Source organism: Moschus berezovskii, chromosome 11 (assembly GCF_049115385.1).
Source record: "Moschus berezovskii isolate FMDL1 chromosome 11, NW_MosBer_1.0, whole genome shotgun sequence".
NCBI classification, from domain to species: Eukaryota; Metazoa; Chordata; class Mammalia; order Artiodactyla; family Moschidae; genus Moschus; species Moschus berezovskii.
In genome coordinates, this window is record NC_142470.1 from 94,852,837 (window position 1) to 94,871,472 (window position 18,636).

General features: G+C 45.7%; 1 protein-coding gene across 1 annotated transcript; it reads right to left on the minus strand.

Moving 5' to 3' along the window:
• Positions 1-2,895: 2,895 nt before the first annotated feature.
• FIGLA (folliculogenesis specific bHLH transcription factor) lies at positions 2,896-18,194 on the minus strand. Its single transcript, XM_088841756.1, has 4 exons — positions 17,919-18,194; positions 13,375-13,527; positions 11,497-11,650; positions 2,896-2,918 (listed from the first exon to the last, which is right to left on the minus strand). Exons 1-4 carry the CDS (start codon positions 18,192-18,194, stop codon positions 2,896-2,898), a joined length of 606 nt encoding a protein of 201 aa, XP_088697882.1.
• Between the last annotated feature and the right edge of the window lie 442 nt (positions 18,195-18,636).

Genomic DNA, 18,636 nt, shown 5'->3' on the forward strand with positions numbered 1-18,636 from the left:
TTGACTAGACAGACCTTTGCTGGTGATGTCTCTGCTTTTTAACACACTGTCTAGATTTATATCTTTTCTTCCAAGGAGCAAGCATCTTTTAATTTTGTGGCTGCTGTAACTGTCCACAATGATTTTTGAGTCTAAGAAAATAAAATCTGTCTCTGTTTCCAATTTTCCCGATCTATTTGCCATGAAGTGATGCCATGATCTTCATTTTTTGAACGTTGACTTTTAGGCCAGTGTTTTCACTCTCCTCTTTCACCCACATCACTAGACTCTTTAGTTTCTCTTTGCTCTCTGCCATTAGAGTGGTATCTGCATATCTGAGGTTGTTTATATTTCTCTTGGCAGTCTTGATTCCAGCTTGTGACCGGCACTTTGTATGATGTACTCTGCACATAAGTTAAATAAGCAAGGTGACAACAGACAATCTTGACATACTCCTTTCCCAGTTTGGAACCAGTCCATTGTTCCATGTCTGGTTCTAGCTATTGCTTCTTGACCTGCATACAGGTTTCTCAGGAGGCAGGTAAGGTGGTCTAGCATTCCCATCTCTTGAAGAATTTTCCAGTTTGTTGTGATCCACACAGTCAAAGACTTTTGAGTAGTCAATGAAGCAGATGTTTTTCTGGAATTCCCTTGCTTTTTTGATGATCCAGCAGATGTTGGCGGTTTGATCTCTGGATCCTCTGCCTTTTCTAAATCCAGCTTATATACCTGGAAGTTCTTGGTTCATACACTGTGGAAGCCTAGCTTTAAGGATTTTGAGTATGGCCTTGCTAGCATGTGAAATGAGTGCAAATGTGCAATAGTTTGAAAATTATTTGACATTGCCTTTCATTGGGATTGGAATGAAGAATGCTAACATCTTCCATTTGTTGGGTTTTAGTTCTATAAAGAGCTTAAAGATACTGCTATGCGTCTCCCTTGTGGTGGAACCAGGACCCTGCCCCAAGGCTGCAGTATAGTTTCTTGACTGCTCCTCCTCTGTCCCTGCATCACCTCCCTTCCCTGGTTACCAACTGTTTGAATCTGCCCTAGGAAGTCAGGGAAGATCCAGGAGGCTTTGAATCTGCCCTAGGAAGTCAGGGAAGATCCAGGAGGCTGGAGTCTGTTCCCCACAAGAAACAGGGGACACAGAAAGGCCACCATGCCCAGGTGGTCCACAGGGTCCCACTCAGTTTCATTGTTATAGATTAAAACAAGGCCACCAGCAACCATAACCCCATCCACATGAGGGGAAAACCACACAGAGGGAAGTGGAACCATCTGATTGGTGTGGAGAGGCCCCAGACTCCAGAGGAAAGGCAATGCTTACTATAAAGTGCTAACAACTTGGCTAAATTTTATTCTAGTGTTTGTCAAAGGCAGAACTTGCAAATAATGACCTTGGATACTTAGCAGAGGAGACTTTTAGGCAAAGCATTGAAGGTGCAACCTGGGTCCTCCTTACTGCTTATAGTAAATGCAAGAGGTGAGAGATGAATTAAAGGAAGAATTGTTAAACAAAAAGGAATCAGGCTTTAGAAACTTAGAAAATCCTCAGCCTCTCTATATTGTAAAAAGTGAGAAAGATTGCTCTCAAGAGAGCCCTAAGGGTGTAGGTGAATGACTGTTTGATTAAGAGCTCATGGATGCAACACAGAGACTTACCCATCTCAGCAGAGGCCAAGAGACGAGACGGGATTACGTAGCAGAAACTCGTTGAGGCACCCCATTATGTTAGCCCTTGAAAGTGAAAGTCGCTCAGTCATGTCCGACTCTTTGCGACCCCATGGACTATACAGTCCATGGAATTCTCCAGGCCAGGATACTGGAATGGGTAGCCTTTTCCTTCTCCAGGGCATCTTCCCAACCCAGGGATTGAACCCAGGTCTCCCTCATTGCCAGCAGATTCTTTTCTAAAATTTTCAGACTGCTGAGCCACCAGGGAAGCCCATGTTAGCCCTTATTCTCTCCACCCATTCAACCTACAGATGTTTGTTCTCCCTTTCTTTCTTGCTTAATTGTACTCTGAAAATGATTACCATCTAGCTACACCTGATGTTTACTCCTCTAAGACAAAACTCCCTAACACTTCTTTCCTCTGGGAGTGTTCTTCACTCCAGAAAGCATGTCATTGGAACGATGACCAAAATTCATACATCGAAGCCCTATTCTTCACTGTGACTGTACTCAGAGACAGGGCTTTTAGGAGATCATTAAGGTTAAATGAGGTTGTAAGAGTGGGGCCTTCATTGCAAAGCAACTATCCTCCAATTCAAAATAAATCTTGTAAAAAAGGGTGGGGCCTTAATCTGATAGGATTGGTATTCTTAAAAGAGGAAAAGAGACCAGAGCCTGAGTGCTCTATCCACCTTGCAAGGACACAGAGAGAAAGCAACTGTCAGCAAACAATGGAAAGCGAACTAAACCCTTTAGGCTTTGATCTTGGTCTTCCCAGCTTCCAGAAGTGTGAGAAATAAATTTCCCCTCAACCACCCAGTCTGTGGTCTGTGTTATGGCAGCCTATGTGGACTATCCACTTTTTGTGCCTCAGTTTCTCCATCTGTAAAGCAGGGATCATTGTGCCTCTCCTGCAGAATCATTATGAGAACAAGTTATCATAAGACAAGTGTGGAGAAGAGGCCCATTTATTAAGTGCTAGGTCTCTGTGAGCAGTTGCTATGAAGTCAGCCTCTGCGCTCCGGGCGCGTGTGTGTCTCACCTGCACAGAGGGGCCATATGGCCTTAGCTGGGGGAATGGAATTGAGAAAGGAGAGTCAAGTAGCTTTGTGACAGTCGAGGACATTTAAAGGGTAATTGTTACTCTTTGAATTGTGACAATTTTTTAAGAAAACGAGACTGTAAAACTTTTACGACTGCATTTATTTGTCTGTAGAAGGTAACCCTGGGCCAGCCTTTTCACTTTTCATACTTGAGGGAACCTGAAACAGAAGAGAACTCACTGTAAATGGTCAAAAGATAGAAACAGTTCAAAAACAAACAAGAAGTTAAAAATTAACTAGTAATCAAAGATGTTTAAATTTAAAGATACCATTTTTTGCTCATTAAAACTATCATTTTAATCAATCTCATTGTTGGCAAGGATATTATGGACTCGGCGCTTTTATAAGCTGGGGGTATTATAAATTGACACTACGCAGTAAGTCATAGATTATACCTACCTGTGACTCACTTCTATGGGGAATCTATCCTAAAAACAAAATAAAATACAAAAAGAACTAAATACATCAGATTGAGAACAAAAAACTGAAAACAAATGTACAACAATTAGAAAATTATCCCATGGATAATTTAATGGACCATTAAAACTAGTTATAAAGACTATATGGTAACCTCTAACATGTCAATGATAGAATAATAAAAAATATATACAATGTTATATACCTTGTGATAATTTATTAATTCATAGGAAAAATTTTGCAAGCATAGTTTCAATAGTATATTTCTATCTGTAGCTTTTTTAAGATAGTAAGATAACCTTGGTCTTCTCAATTTTCTGAAGTCTCAACTTACATCCATGAGTTAAAAAAATAAAGACACCCCAATTGTGGTCAGACAGTTCAGAAACTGAAACCCAAGTGTACATTAGTATGAAATACTGTAATCAAAGGCTTTAATTTAACTTTAAAAAAGCATTTGTTTACTTCCTAGCCCACTTATTTACAATTAAAGGGTGATCTTTGTTAGGATGAAAGGCCTTTTAAGGTTTGATTATTTCCCACATCTCCCAACCCCAGCCCTTTGACCACTCACTCGATGTAGGGTGTCTTAACTTCATTTCTCAGCTTCATGACATGTAAAATGGACATAGCTGTTTGTACCTCACAGGGTGGTTATGAAAATTAAATAGATTATTAGGTATAAACTGTCAGGAATAGTGCCTGGCACAAAATAAATATCAATTTTTTCTGACCTTGAGCAAGTCTTTCCATGATACATGTCATCAACTTTCTTTTTTTTGAGTTCAAATTTAGCTTTAGAAGTTTTATTTTAAAAACTTTTAACTTTTTACACAACCAGAATGTTCTAAACCTAGAAGACAAATTCATGGATTACTGTGTTCACCTAGAGGGTTAAAGGATAATTTCATTATCAGCCTACAGTTCAGTGTATTATAGATTATTGTCTTAGTTTCCTTAAGTTAGCTGGAAAATTCCAGGAATGTAATATTTAAGTACTGGAATACAAAAACTTGAAGTTTATTGTCACAGTTTACTGAAAAATGTTGGGCTCATCTAAGTTAAGGAGTTGGAAGGTCCAAGAAGAGGGTGGTCTGAGGAATAAAACCCAGCCTGCTGTTCAGAAACTTTAATAAGGCACGTGTGCCTGCTGTTGGTTGTGCAGCTCTATAATCTGACACATTATCTGATGTACTTCTCCTTCCCCCACTGAGTCAAGACTGGGTGGTGGGGTGACGGGGAGGGGAGAACTAGATAGACACCAGACCAGAAGTCCTCACTCACTGAGCTTCTTAGAGTTCAGTTCCAAGCTTCACAATAGTCTGAAAAGCAAGGCTCTTGTTGGGAAGAGGCCAACTTTGTTCAAAGGGACAGCTCTGGTGGGCAGAGCTCAGATGGCTGCTCACCCAGTAGCCACAGAGCAGACAGGAGGCAAGATATGATGTGGGAAGACTTCCTACAACCAAAAATGGAGATGAGATTGAAACGGGAGGAAGCAGCTCTTCAGGGGGGGATAGGTCAGCATGTGGAAGCCGCCTGATCCCCAGGAAGGGCCCTTGTACTATGCCATCCTGGGCTTTGACCCAGGGGCGGGGGACGGTTCCAGAGGCAAAGTAGAGTCTGAAGAAAGCAAGGGTCTGTACCCACTTCTTGGGATACAGCCTCTCAGAGGAGTGGGTGAGCACTGGCTGAGGAGCATCTTTAGGGCCAGAGACCTGAGGGCAGCCACATAGCCTGTCCGGGAGTAGGAAGGCTAGGAGGACAAAAAGAGGCCTGGGTTCTGGATGGGGTGGCTTAGAGAAAAGAAGCCACAGGGGGGCCACGGACACCCCCAGCCAATGTCAGCCCAACCACACCCAAGGCCAGGGCCAGAGGATTAGATGGGTCAGAGGTGGAGACACACACTAGAGCTCCCACTGCAGCCTCCATGCTGTCCACACTCCTCACTGTACCGGAGGAGGGAGACGGCTTAAGAGGCACAGGAGTGCCCAAAGGGAACATTCTGAACACTGAACTGATTAAGGATTTACTCAAAGAAGACAGACTTTCATAGAGCAAGATAGAGAGTTTTCCCACCACTTGAGTGATAAGGGTCTTAATGGGTTCTCAAGAACAAGTGGAGAACAGTGTAGGAAGTAAAATGGCCTTTCTGCCCATCTAAACTGTGCTCTAATCGCTTATACTACTTCGGTGAGTCAAAGTCCAGCCAGGACCCCAAGACCAGAATCCAGTCTTGTTCAGAAGACAGCCTCGCTGTCTCATGTTGGAGGGAGAACCATGCAGATGATTCTTCCAGTAAACGAAGCTCTTTAGAGTGAGCAGGGCTCTGGTCACTAAGCCCCATGTCTCCTCCCTTGGGGACCTGGCCCGAACAGCATGATGCTTGGGGGATTCTGCCCCACAGTTCCTCTCACCTCAGAGCACCCCAGTGAGGCAGGCATCCAGGCCTGTCTTCTACACAAGAGCTGCCGCAAGGACAATTCCTGGAGGGAAAACTCTTCCAAAAAGGAAGAGAATGAGCCAAAGAGGACTGAAGAGTTCTGAAAAATAATTGTGTTGTATTTCTAATCCCTTTACCCTCCTGCTGGCAGATCTGCCATGAACATCGTGTCTCTGGAGTCCATTTTATCCCTGATGTGCTCTGCAGAGCCCAGGGTTAGAACAGGGGCAAGGTGGCGGGTGGGAGGATCCACTGACCTCTCTCAGGGGCTGGCTCATGTGGTCTGAGCATTTGGTAGTCTTCTGCTGACCCAGGGAGGCCCCATAGCAGGTCGAAGAAGCTCTGCCTCTCAGGACCCTCTCAGCAAAGGGTCTTTGAGAGACCCTTCCATCCAATTCTTGTCATTGTCTCCCACATTCCTGTGGGACCAACGAGATGGACCTTTCATAAAACTCATATAAATGAGATTTCCCTGGCAATCCAGTGGCTAAGATTCCACACTCACAATGCAGGGGGCCGGGTTCGATCCCTGGTCAGGGAACTAGATCCCATAGGCCGCAACTAAGCAGTTCACATGCCACAGTTAACAAAAGATCCCACGTGCTGCAACTAAGACCCAGCACAGCCAAAAAATATTAGAAAAAATTCATATAAATAATCCCTCAAGAAGTTCATAAGAATAGAAAAGAAATTACCTTAATTTAGCCACCATGCCCACGATACGTCAGAGAAACAAGTTACTGGCTTTCTCAGAAGATGCTAAGCTCACTGACACTCAGGGGCACATAGCAGCTAGAGATCTCCTCAAACACACCAGACTTCATGTCCACATGCTCTCCTGCACACACACAGACAAAACCCGCTTCCACAGCTGATTCAGTCTCTTATCCCCACGGAAAAATCCAAGTTCCAACAAAAGACATCTCCCTCTCTTATTTTCATAAGAAAATGAGACTATGTCTTCCCTATAATATTTTCTTCTTACCTGATCAGATTGGGCCTTAAAAGTCTTCCTTGGAAACCAGAATTGAAAGAGACACACGTACCCCAATGTTCATTGCAGCACTGTTTACAATAATAGCTAGGACATGGAATCAACCTAGATGTCCATCAGCAGATGAATGGATAAGGATGAATGGATTCTATATACACAATGGAATATTACTCAGCTATAAAAAAGAATGTATTTGAGTCAGTTCTAATGAAGTGGATGAAACTTAAGCCTATTATACAGAGTGAAGTAAAAAAGAAAAACACAAAAAATACAGCATATTAATGCATATATATGCAATTTAGAAAGACGGCAACAATGATCCTATATGCAAGGCAGCAAAATAGACACAGATGTAAAGAACAGACTTTTGGACTCTGTGGGAGAAGGCAAGGGTGGGATGATTTGAGGGAATGGCACTGAAACATGTTTATTATCATATGTAAAACAGATGACCAGTGAAAGTTCAATGCATGAAGCAAGGCACTTAAAGCTGGTGCTCTGGGACAACCCAGAGGGATGGGGTGGCGAGGGAGGTGGGAGAGGGGTTCAGGACGGGGGAACACATGTCCACCTGTGGCTGACTGATGTCAACGTATGGCAAAAACCACAATGTTGTAAAGTAGTTATCCTCAAATTATTTTAAAAGAGTCTTCCTTGGAAATAAGACACTGTGTAGCACAGGGAACTCAACTTAATGCACTGTGGTGACCTGAATGGGAAGGAAGTCCAAAAGGGGATATGTATGGCTGATTCTACACAGTAAAATCTAACACAAAATTGTAAAGCAACTGTACTCCAACAAAAAGTAATTTTAAAATAAGAGTCTTCCCAAGTTCTGGTTGGATCTCTTCCTCAGTAGCTGAAGCCTGGGGACCACTCCAACAGAGGTGGCCTGACTCCAAAGTTAGATGGATGCTGTCCTACATGCTACATTTCACCTCACCAAAGTTCCAGAGAGAATGACTAGCATTCATATCATTAGAGCATGTGTGCGTGCTAAGTCACTTCAGTCGTGTCTGACTCTTTGCAACCCTATGGACCATAGCACACCAGGCCCCTCTGTACAAGGGATTCTCCAGGCAAGAATACTGGAGTGGGTTGCCATGCCTTCCTCCAGGGGATCTTCCCATCCCAGGGACTGAACCCACATCTCTTCTATTTCCTGCATTGGCAGGCAGGGTCTTTACTACTACCAACCCCTAAACCTCCAAAGTTGAGAAAACAATAGCATCCCAGAGCCAAATGCAACCACTTGTGCAGCTTTCCTTCTGAGCTCAGTGCCCCTGATCTGCAAAAATTAAATGCCTTCATGGAGATGCAGTAAGAGGGGGTGGGGACTGACAAACGAAAGAGCACCCACCCCATCAAAAGGGAAGTTCAATCTTTTAAAATATTCTGCAGACTAAACTCATCTGCATATGCCCACTGGGACACCAGTGAACACTGGGGAAGATAAATGTGCTTCCCAAGGAAAAGCCTAGACTCTCCTCCCCACCATCCCCACTGCTGTGCCGCTGTATGGGATCTTTGCTATCACACGTCGCCACTACCTGGGGAAAACAGGAGACGGAAGATAGAACAATAGACACTTCGAGGCCTTCCCAGGGTGCTAATAAATTCATCCCAACTAGCCAGACCATCTGATTTCAGAGCTTAGATTGCTATTAGAAGAAATGTCCCCAGGGGTTAATTTCACACACAGATTACCACAACCTGCAGCAGGGGTGTGGAGGAAATCTACCACCCACCAGGCTGCTTTCTCTCAGAATCTCTTTCCAAGGACTGCTCCTACAACAGACCAAAACTGAGAAGTGTAGGATGACGGCACATCAGATCCCAAAATAGACACTTAAGTTCACACATGTATCCCTTTCCAGAGCCCCTCAGACCCCAGCACAACTGGTATCTCACTTCAGCACTGAGGGTGGACTTTGTCCAGGGACACAGTCTCTACAGGGTTACAGGAAACGCTGAGCAACATTCAGAGCTTTGCCTGATGTGAAATGCCACAGCCATCAGTGACAAATAGAAGAAATAAACAGTGGTGGGTTAGTGAACATCATGCCACCCAGTCTAATCCCCAAACAGTAAAATGCTATATACCTTGAAAGCCCAGTTTAAACAAGCCTCCCCTGGACCTTGACATTAATCTCTCTCCCTCCCAAGACCAAATGCTGTGGCTTCACATGGCCATGTTGCCTCCATCCACACACACAAGCACTTGCTGATTCAGTCCCAAGTGAACCTGCTCTGGCCCGAGCAGTTCACCTCCTCCCTCCCTGCCATCAGCAGATTCTTGTGTGCTTCACCAGGGCTCTGGCCTCAAGAATGTTGTTCATCTTGCACAGCTTCTTCCAACCCCAGCCCCAAGTCTCCCCAGGTGCCGATCTCTGCCAGCACCAGCTTCCACTCCTCAGAGATCCTCTCCAAGAGTGGAAAAATGGGTGCTGCTTCTGCAGACGGAAGTTGGAGGAGACCTGCCTCCCAGTTCCTGAGCCCCTCTAGACATGGACATTTCAGTCCAGTGAGCCACATTGACTGTCCCCATGTCTCCAGTGAGGGCATCTGACTGGACCCTGAAACCCTATGTATTAACAGCTGCCCTTTCAGGTAAACCAGAGTACTCCCTGATGAGGATTCTTTGGGAAATCAAGGCCAACCTGAGCTTTGTTCCTTCGCCCCTTTATCTCTATCCCTTCTAGAGAGGGTTCCTGTGGAGCAGCAGCCTGTCACAGGTGATGTTATGGGCTGAACTGTGGCCCCCAAAACGCATGTGGAAGTCCCATCTCAGCCCCCACTACCTGGGACTGTATTTGGACTTAGGGCCTTTAAAGAGGTGAGTAAGCTAAAAAGAGGCCATTAGGGTGGGCCCTAATCCAATCTGACCGGTGTCCTTATAAGAGGAGGAAATTTGGACACATAGACACCAGGGGCAAGCCCACACTTAGGCAAGGCCATCTCAAGCCAAGGAGAGAGGCCAGAAGAAAACAAGCTCGCCAACACCTCAACTGTAAGACTTCCAGACTCCAGAACTGTAAGAAACAAACATGTGCTCTTTAAGTCACTTGGTCTGTGTGCTCGGCAGCTCCAGCAAACCAACTTCAGGTGCTAAAACCCACGGAGAGGAGCCACAGACGGAGATGACATCAAGATGGGAGGAGGTGGGAGGCGAGTACCCACTGGATGTCCTTGATTGATTCCAAGGCTGGGGCTGGAAAAGTACAAGATGCTTGAGCCCGGACCATCTTTTGCCAGAAAGGAAGTGATCAAAGGACGATGGTGATGGGATCTCCCTGGTGGTCCAGAGTTAAGAATCCACCTTGCAATTCAGGGCACATAGACCTGCTCTGTACCAGGCCCAAGGGGACTAGCAGGAAGGACCAGCCAGTCGCGTATCTCACCGTGAGAATGACTCGGTGATGCCTACCTGATAAGGACCAGTGAAGATTAAATGCAAGCAAGATTCGTGCCTTAACACCTAACACACGAAAACCACATTTGTGGAAGCGTTACTGTTATTCACTTAGGCAGTCGGGTTCAAGCTTCAGTTCACTCTTTCCTTTGTTCTTAGTCATTCCCTATCAGCTCATGTAGTAGCAAGAGGAATTCTGTCTCCTAAAAGTTGATGGGAGAGAGGAAGTTTTAAATCTCAAGTGGCCAAAACTGGAATATCTAGACTGAGCATGTGCACAAGTAGAATCCTTAGAAAACAGCAATCAGATCAGAAATGAGGCCAGCCAGTCAGCAGGAAGCCTGTCAGACCTGAAACCAGAGTGAAGCGCTGGTGACAGCCACCTGAGAAAACCCAGACCACTTGTTACAGAGCGGCAATGCCTGGGGCCACTGTCGATTGCTCACCAGTCAATATGATGCCTCACGGTGAGGCAAGCTGACTCCATAAAGTCCAAGTGAACGCTGACATGCCAGGTACTATGCGAGACACTCCACCGACATGATGTCATTTGAACCTCACAGATACCTTACATAGGGATAATTAGCATTCCCATTCTACAGATGGGGAAATTGAGGGTTGGAAAACTTCAGCAACTCACTCAAGGTCACACCAACAAGTGGTAAAACCAGGGTTTGAACCTCAGCATTCTGTCTCCAGAGCCACCACTCAACTGCTCTCCTAAATCAGTTCCCACGACCATCATTTGTTACTCCATAACCCCCACTGTCCCTTATACCACTCTAAGTAACTCGCTTAGTTCTAGATTTCTGCAAGCCTTTCTTGTTTCAGTAGCAATAATGGAACAAGGGATCTTATCTACGTAACACTGAGACACAGTAAGAGCAAAACCTCCACTTCCTAGACTTGGAAAAAAGCAGGCTGCTCCTTCCAACAGTTTCCTTAGTTTGGCAAAGTAATAAGCAATAATGTTTCAATAAACCCCTTTGTTATTATAGAAAACTCTGTCTTGCAACAAGGTCAACTTAAAAACAAATGTGCCTCTGAGTGTGCATGTGTGTACGTGGGATCACCATGCAGCTTCATGAAGGGCAAGCTACTTATTTTTCTGGAGACCTCAGAATCCAGAAAACCTTTTGACATATTAATCAGGGTCATAAAAAATTAAGCTTAGGTCTGTACAGGGTGATTCTGGAGGAACTGCCTTCCCCTTGAACTGCTTTCCAATGAACTTGGAACATAATAATAGACCTTTCAAACTAGCAAACTCACCTGCCCACCTAGGTACTTTCACACAGTGGTCTTGTTTCAATCATGTTTTAACATGGAAAATACCTCATGCCCAAGGGATGTCTTATGAGTTTTTGGATATCAACATAATTATTCAAGAACAATCACTTTACCAGACTCCTGGTTGGGGAGAGAGTTCCCATAGTAGACACCGCCCTCTGGCGACAAGTATGTGCCAACTCACCACTGCCACCATCTGCCCAGGACCCTTCCTTCTCATTCTTCAAGCCCATAGCACAGCCGGCACGTTGTATAATGTCTCTCGATAGCACTCTAGCTGAGGATGTATGTGGCTCAGAAGTATTGCTGCTATAGCTCTGATGATCTGGGTCTCGTTTCTAGAAACCATATTTAGTTGTCAAACAGTATAATAGGACAGATTTTGACTATTTAAGGCAATATATTTCAAAGTTTTAGCCTATGAAATTTTATTTAAGTGATGAGAGCAATGTTTAAGTTATTATGGAAAGAAAAATCATTGCTCAGCAGATCAGTTTCTGTTCTGCTATAATGTTAAAATGTTGTGTGATTGGCAACTACATTAAAAAGATTACAGCATGGAACAGATTTTGTATTTTATGAAGCACCAAACAAAGCACTTCTGTTAAGGTGATTCACACGCAAGAAAAAAATAACGCAGCCGTCTGCATCTGTGCAGATATTGCAACCACTCTACAACCCAGCCATCCAGTTGGTCCATCAGGACAGTCCATCCCCTCTACCAATGCAGAATGTATCCTCCCAGTCATCACGTCAATAGGACTAGCAGACAAGAGGAAGAAACCACAATGTGCCACTCAGCATTTGTCTATTTCTGTTCCTGAGTGTATTTCTCTTCTCTCTACTATCTGTCCTCTTAAGTCCCTACACAGGCTCACAGTGCTAATTAGAAAAGACCTTCATTGATCTAACAATTGTCATTGTTCTTCCATCCTTTCGAGCCTCTTTCCAGGCTCAGACTTTCAGATTAATGGACTGGAAGCTTGCCACTTCCCTCTGTTAGGATTTCAGATATTTACCAATACCATGCCATCAGCCCACCAAAAGCTGGCCTCCAGCGCACTCCTGTCCTTCACGTGCTGTGCCTGGTTGTCTTCCCGGCCCCACCTATAGCTTCTCGCACAATTTCCCACACTTGGATCCCCAAGATTCTGCCTCCCTGACTGTAGGGCCCTATCTTGCTTCTCCATCTGCCCCTCTCTGATAGCCCCTCCTTCTCCTGTTCCTTAGGGCTCATTTCCAAGGCCTTTTCTTTCTTTATATCTTACCTCCTCTGATGACGAATACATTTTCAAGCCTTCCAAATTTGCCTCTCCATGGAATGAGCTCATGAATCCAGCTCACACCTTCCACTGATGGAGATCCCTGAGCTGTGTGTCCCAATAATAGTGGTGACATTACAGGGCTCCACAGTTTACAAAGCAGGTTCACCTATGTGGTCCCACTGAATGGCCACAAAATCCCATGAGATTGGCATCAAAGAGCAATGAGCTCTCCAGCAGGGTTGACCCCCAGGGAGGGCCTCTTCTAAGGGAAACCCCTCTTCCTTCCTGTGCTTCCTGTCTGATATGTGCTCAGCTGAAGAACAGCATTGCCACAGAGGGGCTTTAGGGACCCTCTTCTCACGCCCCTGCTATCAAAGTCCTCTCAAAAGCTAAGCAATTCAGAGCTCGAGGCTCTGGACAGTGACAGGAAGTAAGGATACAGATGGTCAGAACTTGACTCCAAAGCTCACACAGACCTAGATTCAGACTCCAGTCCTGACCTTCCTTAGCTATGCTACCTTTACCTGTATTTTGGTTTACTGGAAAAGGAAATGGCAACCCACTCCAATGTAAGAACACTGGAGAATCCCAGGGACAGGGGAGCCTGGTGGGCTGCCACCTATGGGGTCGCACAGAGTCGGACACGACTGAAGCAACTTAGCAGCAGCCTCAGTAAAAGCGCATCCGTACTAGGTCAGAGGACTGTATAAACTAGCACAGATGCAGAGGTTGGCCTGCACCTAGAAAGAACTCAATAAACAGTGAGTGTCATTGTTCTAACTTCTTAAAACCTTTACCTCAGAGTCTTTGGCTTCTTCCAAAACATCACTGAGAACTTGTATGTATTCAGTTGCACCTCTGAGGATATCAACTTTGCTAGGCTTCCTGTTTTGGGGAAGAAATGGCACCAGTGCCTTCAGTTTGGCCAAACCATGGTTGAGATTTTTTATCTGGAAAGGAAGAAGGCATAGTGACACACAGGAAGCTAATCTGTAAGGCATCTCCCCAGACTACAGAAGGTGGTGGTGAGGGTTCATATCCGCAGCTCTCTTGTCTGAGCCATGAAGCCAAGCAGGCTCATGCCCAAGCACTGCCACTTCACTGGCAGTAGAGTCCTGGCAAGGGGAGTGGGAGCGGCATGAACCTGGCACCAGGGACGGGTGGACTGGAAAGGGTGTCAAGGTCCACGCTGGCCCCCTCCTCTTCCTCTGAGAGCATCCCCGCTGCAAAATAGAGGCAGTCCGGATAGTGGCTAAAAGCTCTGAGTCAGCACTTAAGGATTAAGATCCAACTCTACCATTTAGCTTTACAGACATGTGTAGAACACTTCATATAACTGAGCCTTGGTTTATTTGCAAAGTGGAAAATCTTCACCTTGCAGTGGTGTAGCTGCTGATTAAGGAACATAATTACACATCAAATATTTCCCCGGCACGTAGAAAGTCCTCAATAAGTTGCACTGACAATAATGAGTAAGATGTACAAACACCTGTCTATTCAAGTACTGTCCAACCATTCTTCAACCTCATCCCCAGCTGAGCTGACTATACAGTCAAGTATTAGAGTCCAGAGAGTCCGCATATTGGCGAGACTTGAAAGGTAGAATGAAGTACCCTTTTATCTTAATCTTCAGGGTCTAATTCCTTGGCTCTGGAGGCCTGGAGTTCTGATTATCACCCCACAGAGGACACAGGCCCTCGAAGAACTGGCTCTACACCATGAAACCACTCACTTATACTGACAGCTCCCTCCTACCCCACATCAAATTGGGCAATGAACACATGCTATTCACAGCAGAATATGATAACCAATAAACTTATGAAATATCAAACTTTAATAATCAAAGAACTACAGACTAAAATGGAAATTATAACTGGGAGGAAGGCTCAAGAGGGAGGGGATATATGTATGCTGCTGCTGCTAAGTCACTTCAGTCGTGTCCGACTCTGTGTGACTCCATAGACGGCAGCCCACTAGGCTCCTCTGTCCCTGGGATTCTCCAGGCAAGAATACTGGAGTGGGTTGCCATTTCCTTCTCCAATGCATGAAAGTGAAAAGTGAAAGTGAAGTAGCTCAGTCGTGCCCGACTCTTAGCGACCCCATGGACTGCAGCCTACCAGGCTCCTCCGTCCATGGGATTTTCCAGCCAAGAGTACTGGAGTGGGTTGCCATTGCCTTCTCCGATATGTATACTTATAGCTAATTCATACTGATTTACAGCAGAAACCAACACAACATCGTAAAGCAATTATCTTCCATTTAAAAATACAAAAAATAAAGCAGAAATTAGATACCATTTTTTGTGTACCAAGCTGGTAACATTTTTGTTTTGATTATCATACCCAGCATTGGGATGGAAGAAGGGAACCCTCCTATGGCCTATAAAAGGGGATACAAATTAATTAATAAGCTTTTCTAGAAAGTAACTGGGCAACCTGTATCAAAAGTCACAAGACTGCTTATATCCCAGTAATTCCACTTCTAATGTTTTGTTGGAAAGCAATTATCAAACATGGACATAGATCTTTGTACCAGTAAGCTGCAAAAAAAGCATATATGCCCAAGACGAGGAGGCTGGATAAGCATTTGATTTATATGTTGGACTATAAAGTCAAAAGCTGTACTGCTTAGGAATATGAGGAAATGTTTTTGATAATGTTAAGTGAAAAAAGCGCAAAAACATATACTAAGGGATCACAATTTTATAAAATTATTTATATAATAAATAATTTCCAGGTGGCAACAGTGGTAAAGAACCTGCCTGCCAATGCAGAAGATATAAGAGATCCAGGTTTGATACATGGGTCAGGAAGATCCCCTGAAAAAGGGCATGCAACCCACTCCAGTATTCTTGCCTGGAGAATGCTATGGACAGAGGAGCCTGACAGGCTTCAGTACACGGGGTCACAAAGAGTTGGACATGACTGAAGCGACTTCAGTTCAGTTCAGTCGCTCAGTCGTGTCTGACTCTCTGCGACCCCATGAATCACAGCATGCCAGGCCTCCCTGTCCATCACCAACTCCCGAAGTTCACCCAAACTCATGTCCACAGAGTCAGTGATGCCATCCAGTCATCTCATTCTCTGTCATCCCCTTCTCCTCCCGCCCCCAACCTTTCCCAGCATCAGAGTCTTTTCCAGAGAGTCAACTCGTCACATGAGGTGGCCAAAGTATTGCAGTTTCAGTTTTAGCATCAGTCCTTCCATTGAACACCCAGGATTGATCTCCTTTAGAATGGACTGGTTGGATCTCCTTACAGTACAAGGGACTCTCAAGAGTCTTCTCCAACACCACAGTTCAAAAGCATCAATTCTTCGGCGATCAGCTTTCTTCACAGTCCAACTCTCACATCCATACATGACCACAGGAAAAACCATAGCCTTGACTATATGGACCTTTGTTGGCAAAGTAATGTCTCTGCTTTTTAATATACTAAAAAGGTTGATCATAACTTTCCTTCCAAGGAGTAAGCATCTTTTAATTTCCTGGCTGCAATCAGCATCCGCAGTGATTTTAGAGCCCAAAAAAATAAAGTCTGACACTGTTTCCACTGTTTTTCCATCTATTTCCCATGAAGTGATGGGACCAGATGCCATGATCTTCGTTTTCTGAATGTTGAGCTTCAAGCCGACCTTTTCACTCTCCTCTTTCACTTTCATCAAGAGGCTTTTGAGTTCCTCTTCACTTTCTGCCATAAGGGTAGTGTCATCTGCATATCTGAGGTTATTGATATTTCTCCCAGCAATCTTGATTCCAGCTTGTGCTTCTTCCAGCCCAGCGTTCCTCATGATGTACTCTGCATATAAGTTAAATAAGCAAGGTGACAATATACAGCCTTGACGTACTCCTTTTCCTATTTGGAACCAGTCTGTTGTTCCATGTACAATTCTGACTGTTGCTTCCTGACCTGAATACAGGTTTCTCAAGAAGCGACTTAGCACGCACATATATATGCACAAATGTAAGTAGGAAAAAGACCAGGAAGGTATAACAGGAATGACAGATCACGGTAGTTATAGTTGCATTGTGGGTGTTTCCATTCCCTGTTTAGTCATGTCTCTATCTTCCAGATGTACTAATTTCATCATTATAAAGAAGAATGAGGTCGTTATTGAAATATTTCAGAGAACTTATTCACTCTACATTTAATTTATTTTATTTATAAAAGTTATGAACTGTAGAAAGTTTTACTTGTTGGGTCAAATGTTTGTTGCTTCAAATGCTTGTTGCATTTGAAGTGCTAGTTACAAGAAAATCAAATACCTTCAATGTATAAATGCTATTAAGTTTTTAAAGGACTCTGGAGTATAAGTAAGTTTGTTTAAAGAAATTTAGTCTGTTCAACTTGAAAAAAAATAAATAAATAAAATTGGAAAAAAATAAAATAAAATGAAAGAAGAATAAAAATAAATAAATAATAAACAATAAAAAAAAAATAGTGGATAACACCAGGACCGATTCTCTGCAAAAAGCAATTCCTTCCTGGTGGGGAACGCCCAACTTAAAACGCCAAATACAGGAACGTATTCGAGAACCACACCAACACATCAGATCACAGGCTTATCAAAAAGGGCTCCCAACTTTCCCTGAAGTCTTCTACACTCACTGGGTTCTTTCTCCTCACTCCTGAACCCAAACAGAGCTCCGAGTTGATTGACTGGAGCTACATTACTAAAGGGTCCAGGAGTGAGCACGAATACCCCCAGCAGGGCATCGAAGAGCATCCTCCTCGAGTCCCAGGTCAGAATGTGCGCCCTCCCTCTTCCCTCTGCAGCCGGGCAATCCAAAGACAAAAGGAGACCGAATTTGACAAGTTTGGGGCCCGAGTTTAGTTAGAAATACTGAGGGGGAAAATGCCGGGAGATGGCGCTCCGACTCCGCCCGCCGGACCGTCCGGGTGGGTGATTTACCGCGTGCCCGCCAGACTGGGAAACAGCCACTTTCAGTCTCCTGCCTGGGAGTTGAGTGGGAGTCTGGGTGCACACCGAGACGTTGTTTAAATTCTTCGTCGAAAGTACGGGAAAGAGTAACTTCCATTAGGTCCCTGTCCCACGCCCCATTTGGGTTTCGGCGCAGGGTAAAAGGGGCCCCAGCACCCACTCGGCGCAGGAGGTAGGGAGACGGAAGCGCCCTGCCGCCCCCAGGGTTTAAAGCGCCTGCCAGCGGGAGGCGTCTCTGAAGGGGCTCCCCTCGGCCTCCCCGGCTCCAGGTGGGTCACAGGTGAGGCGCCAGCCCCGCGCGGGAGGCGGGGGGCCCAAGCCGCTGCGGGCCCCCAAGGGTGGGGACCGGAGCCCCTAGGTGTCTGGCGCGGGCAGCGGGTCGGGGGCGGGCCTGAGCTCACCCGCTCGCGCTCTTTGGCGTTGGCCACGCGCCGCCGCTCCAGCACCAACTGCACGTCCTGGGTGGACGACGGCAGCCGCTTGAGCCGGCAGATGGTGGCCTGCTGCGGCAGCGGCCCGAACTGCTCCCGCAGCACGTCGTCCAGCAGCTCGGCCGGCGGGCCCCTCAGGAGCTCGGGCGCGGCGTCCATGGCTGCGCGCGGGGGCGCCGGGCAGCTGGGCCTCCCCCGGGGACGCCTGGGCCCCTCGGGGGCGGGGCCCCGGGCTCCTGCCGACATCCCCCCGCCCGCGCACCTGCGCACCCGCCTGCTCCGCGACGCGGCTCCGGGACCCTCAATTTAGCAAACTCCACACGTGATGCCCCTGACGCCCGGATTGCAGCGCTGGCTCGCAAATCGGCTGCATATCGGAGTCACCTGGGAAGTTTTTAAAAATACACCTGCTGGGGTACCAGTTCCTCACATTCTGATTTAACCAATCTGAGTCGGGGCCTGAGCTACTGGATACATGTATGCGTGCATGCTAAGTCGCTTCACTCGTCTCTGACTCTGTGCGACACTATGGACTGTAGCCCGCCAGGCTCCTCCGTCCTCGGGATTCTCCAAGCAAGAATACTGGAGTGGGTTGTCATGCCCTCCTCCAGGGGATCTTCCCGACCAGGGACCGAACTCACATCTCTTTAAGTCTTCTGCACTAGGGGGTTCTTTATACCACCATCAC

Coding starts and splice junctions, on each gene's coding strand:
- FIGLA (XM_088841756.1), bottom strand. CDS start 18,194: ATGTCGGCAGGAGCCCGGGGCCCCGCCCCCGAGGGGCCCAGGCGTCCC. Junction 13,528..17,918: donor ACGCCAAAGAGCGCGAGCGG/GTGAGCTCAGGC, acceptor CTTCCTTTCCAG/ATAAAAAATCTCAACCATGG. Junction 11,651..13,374: donor AAGAAGCCAAAGACTCTGAG/GTAAAGGTTTTA, acceptor TATGGTTTCTAG/AAACGAGACCCAGATCATCA.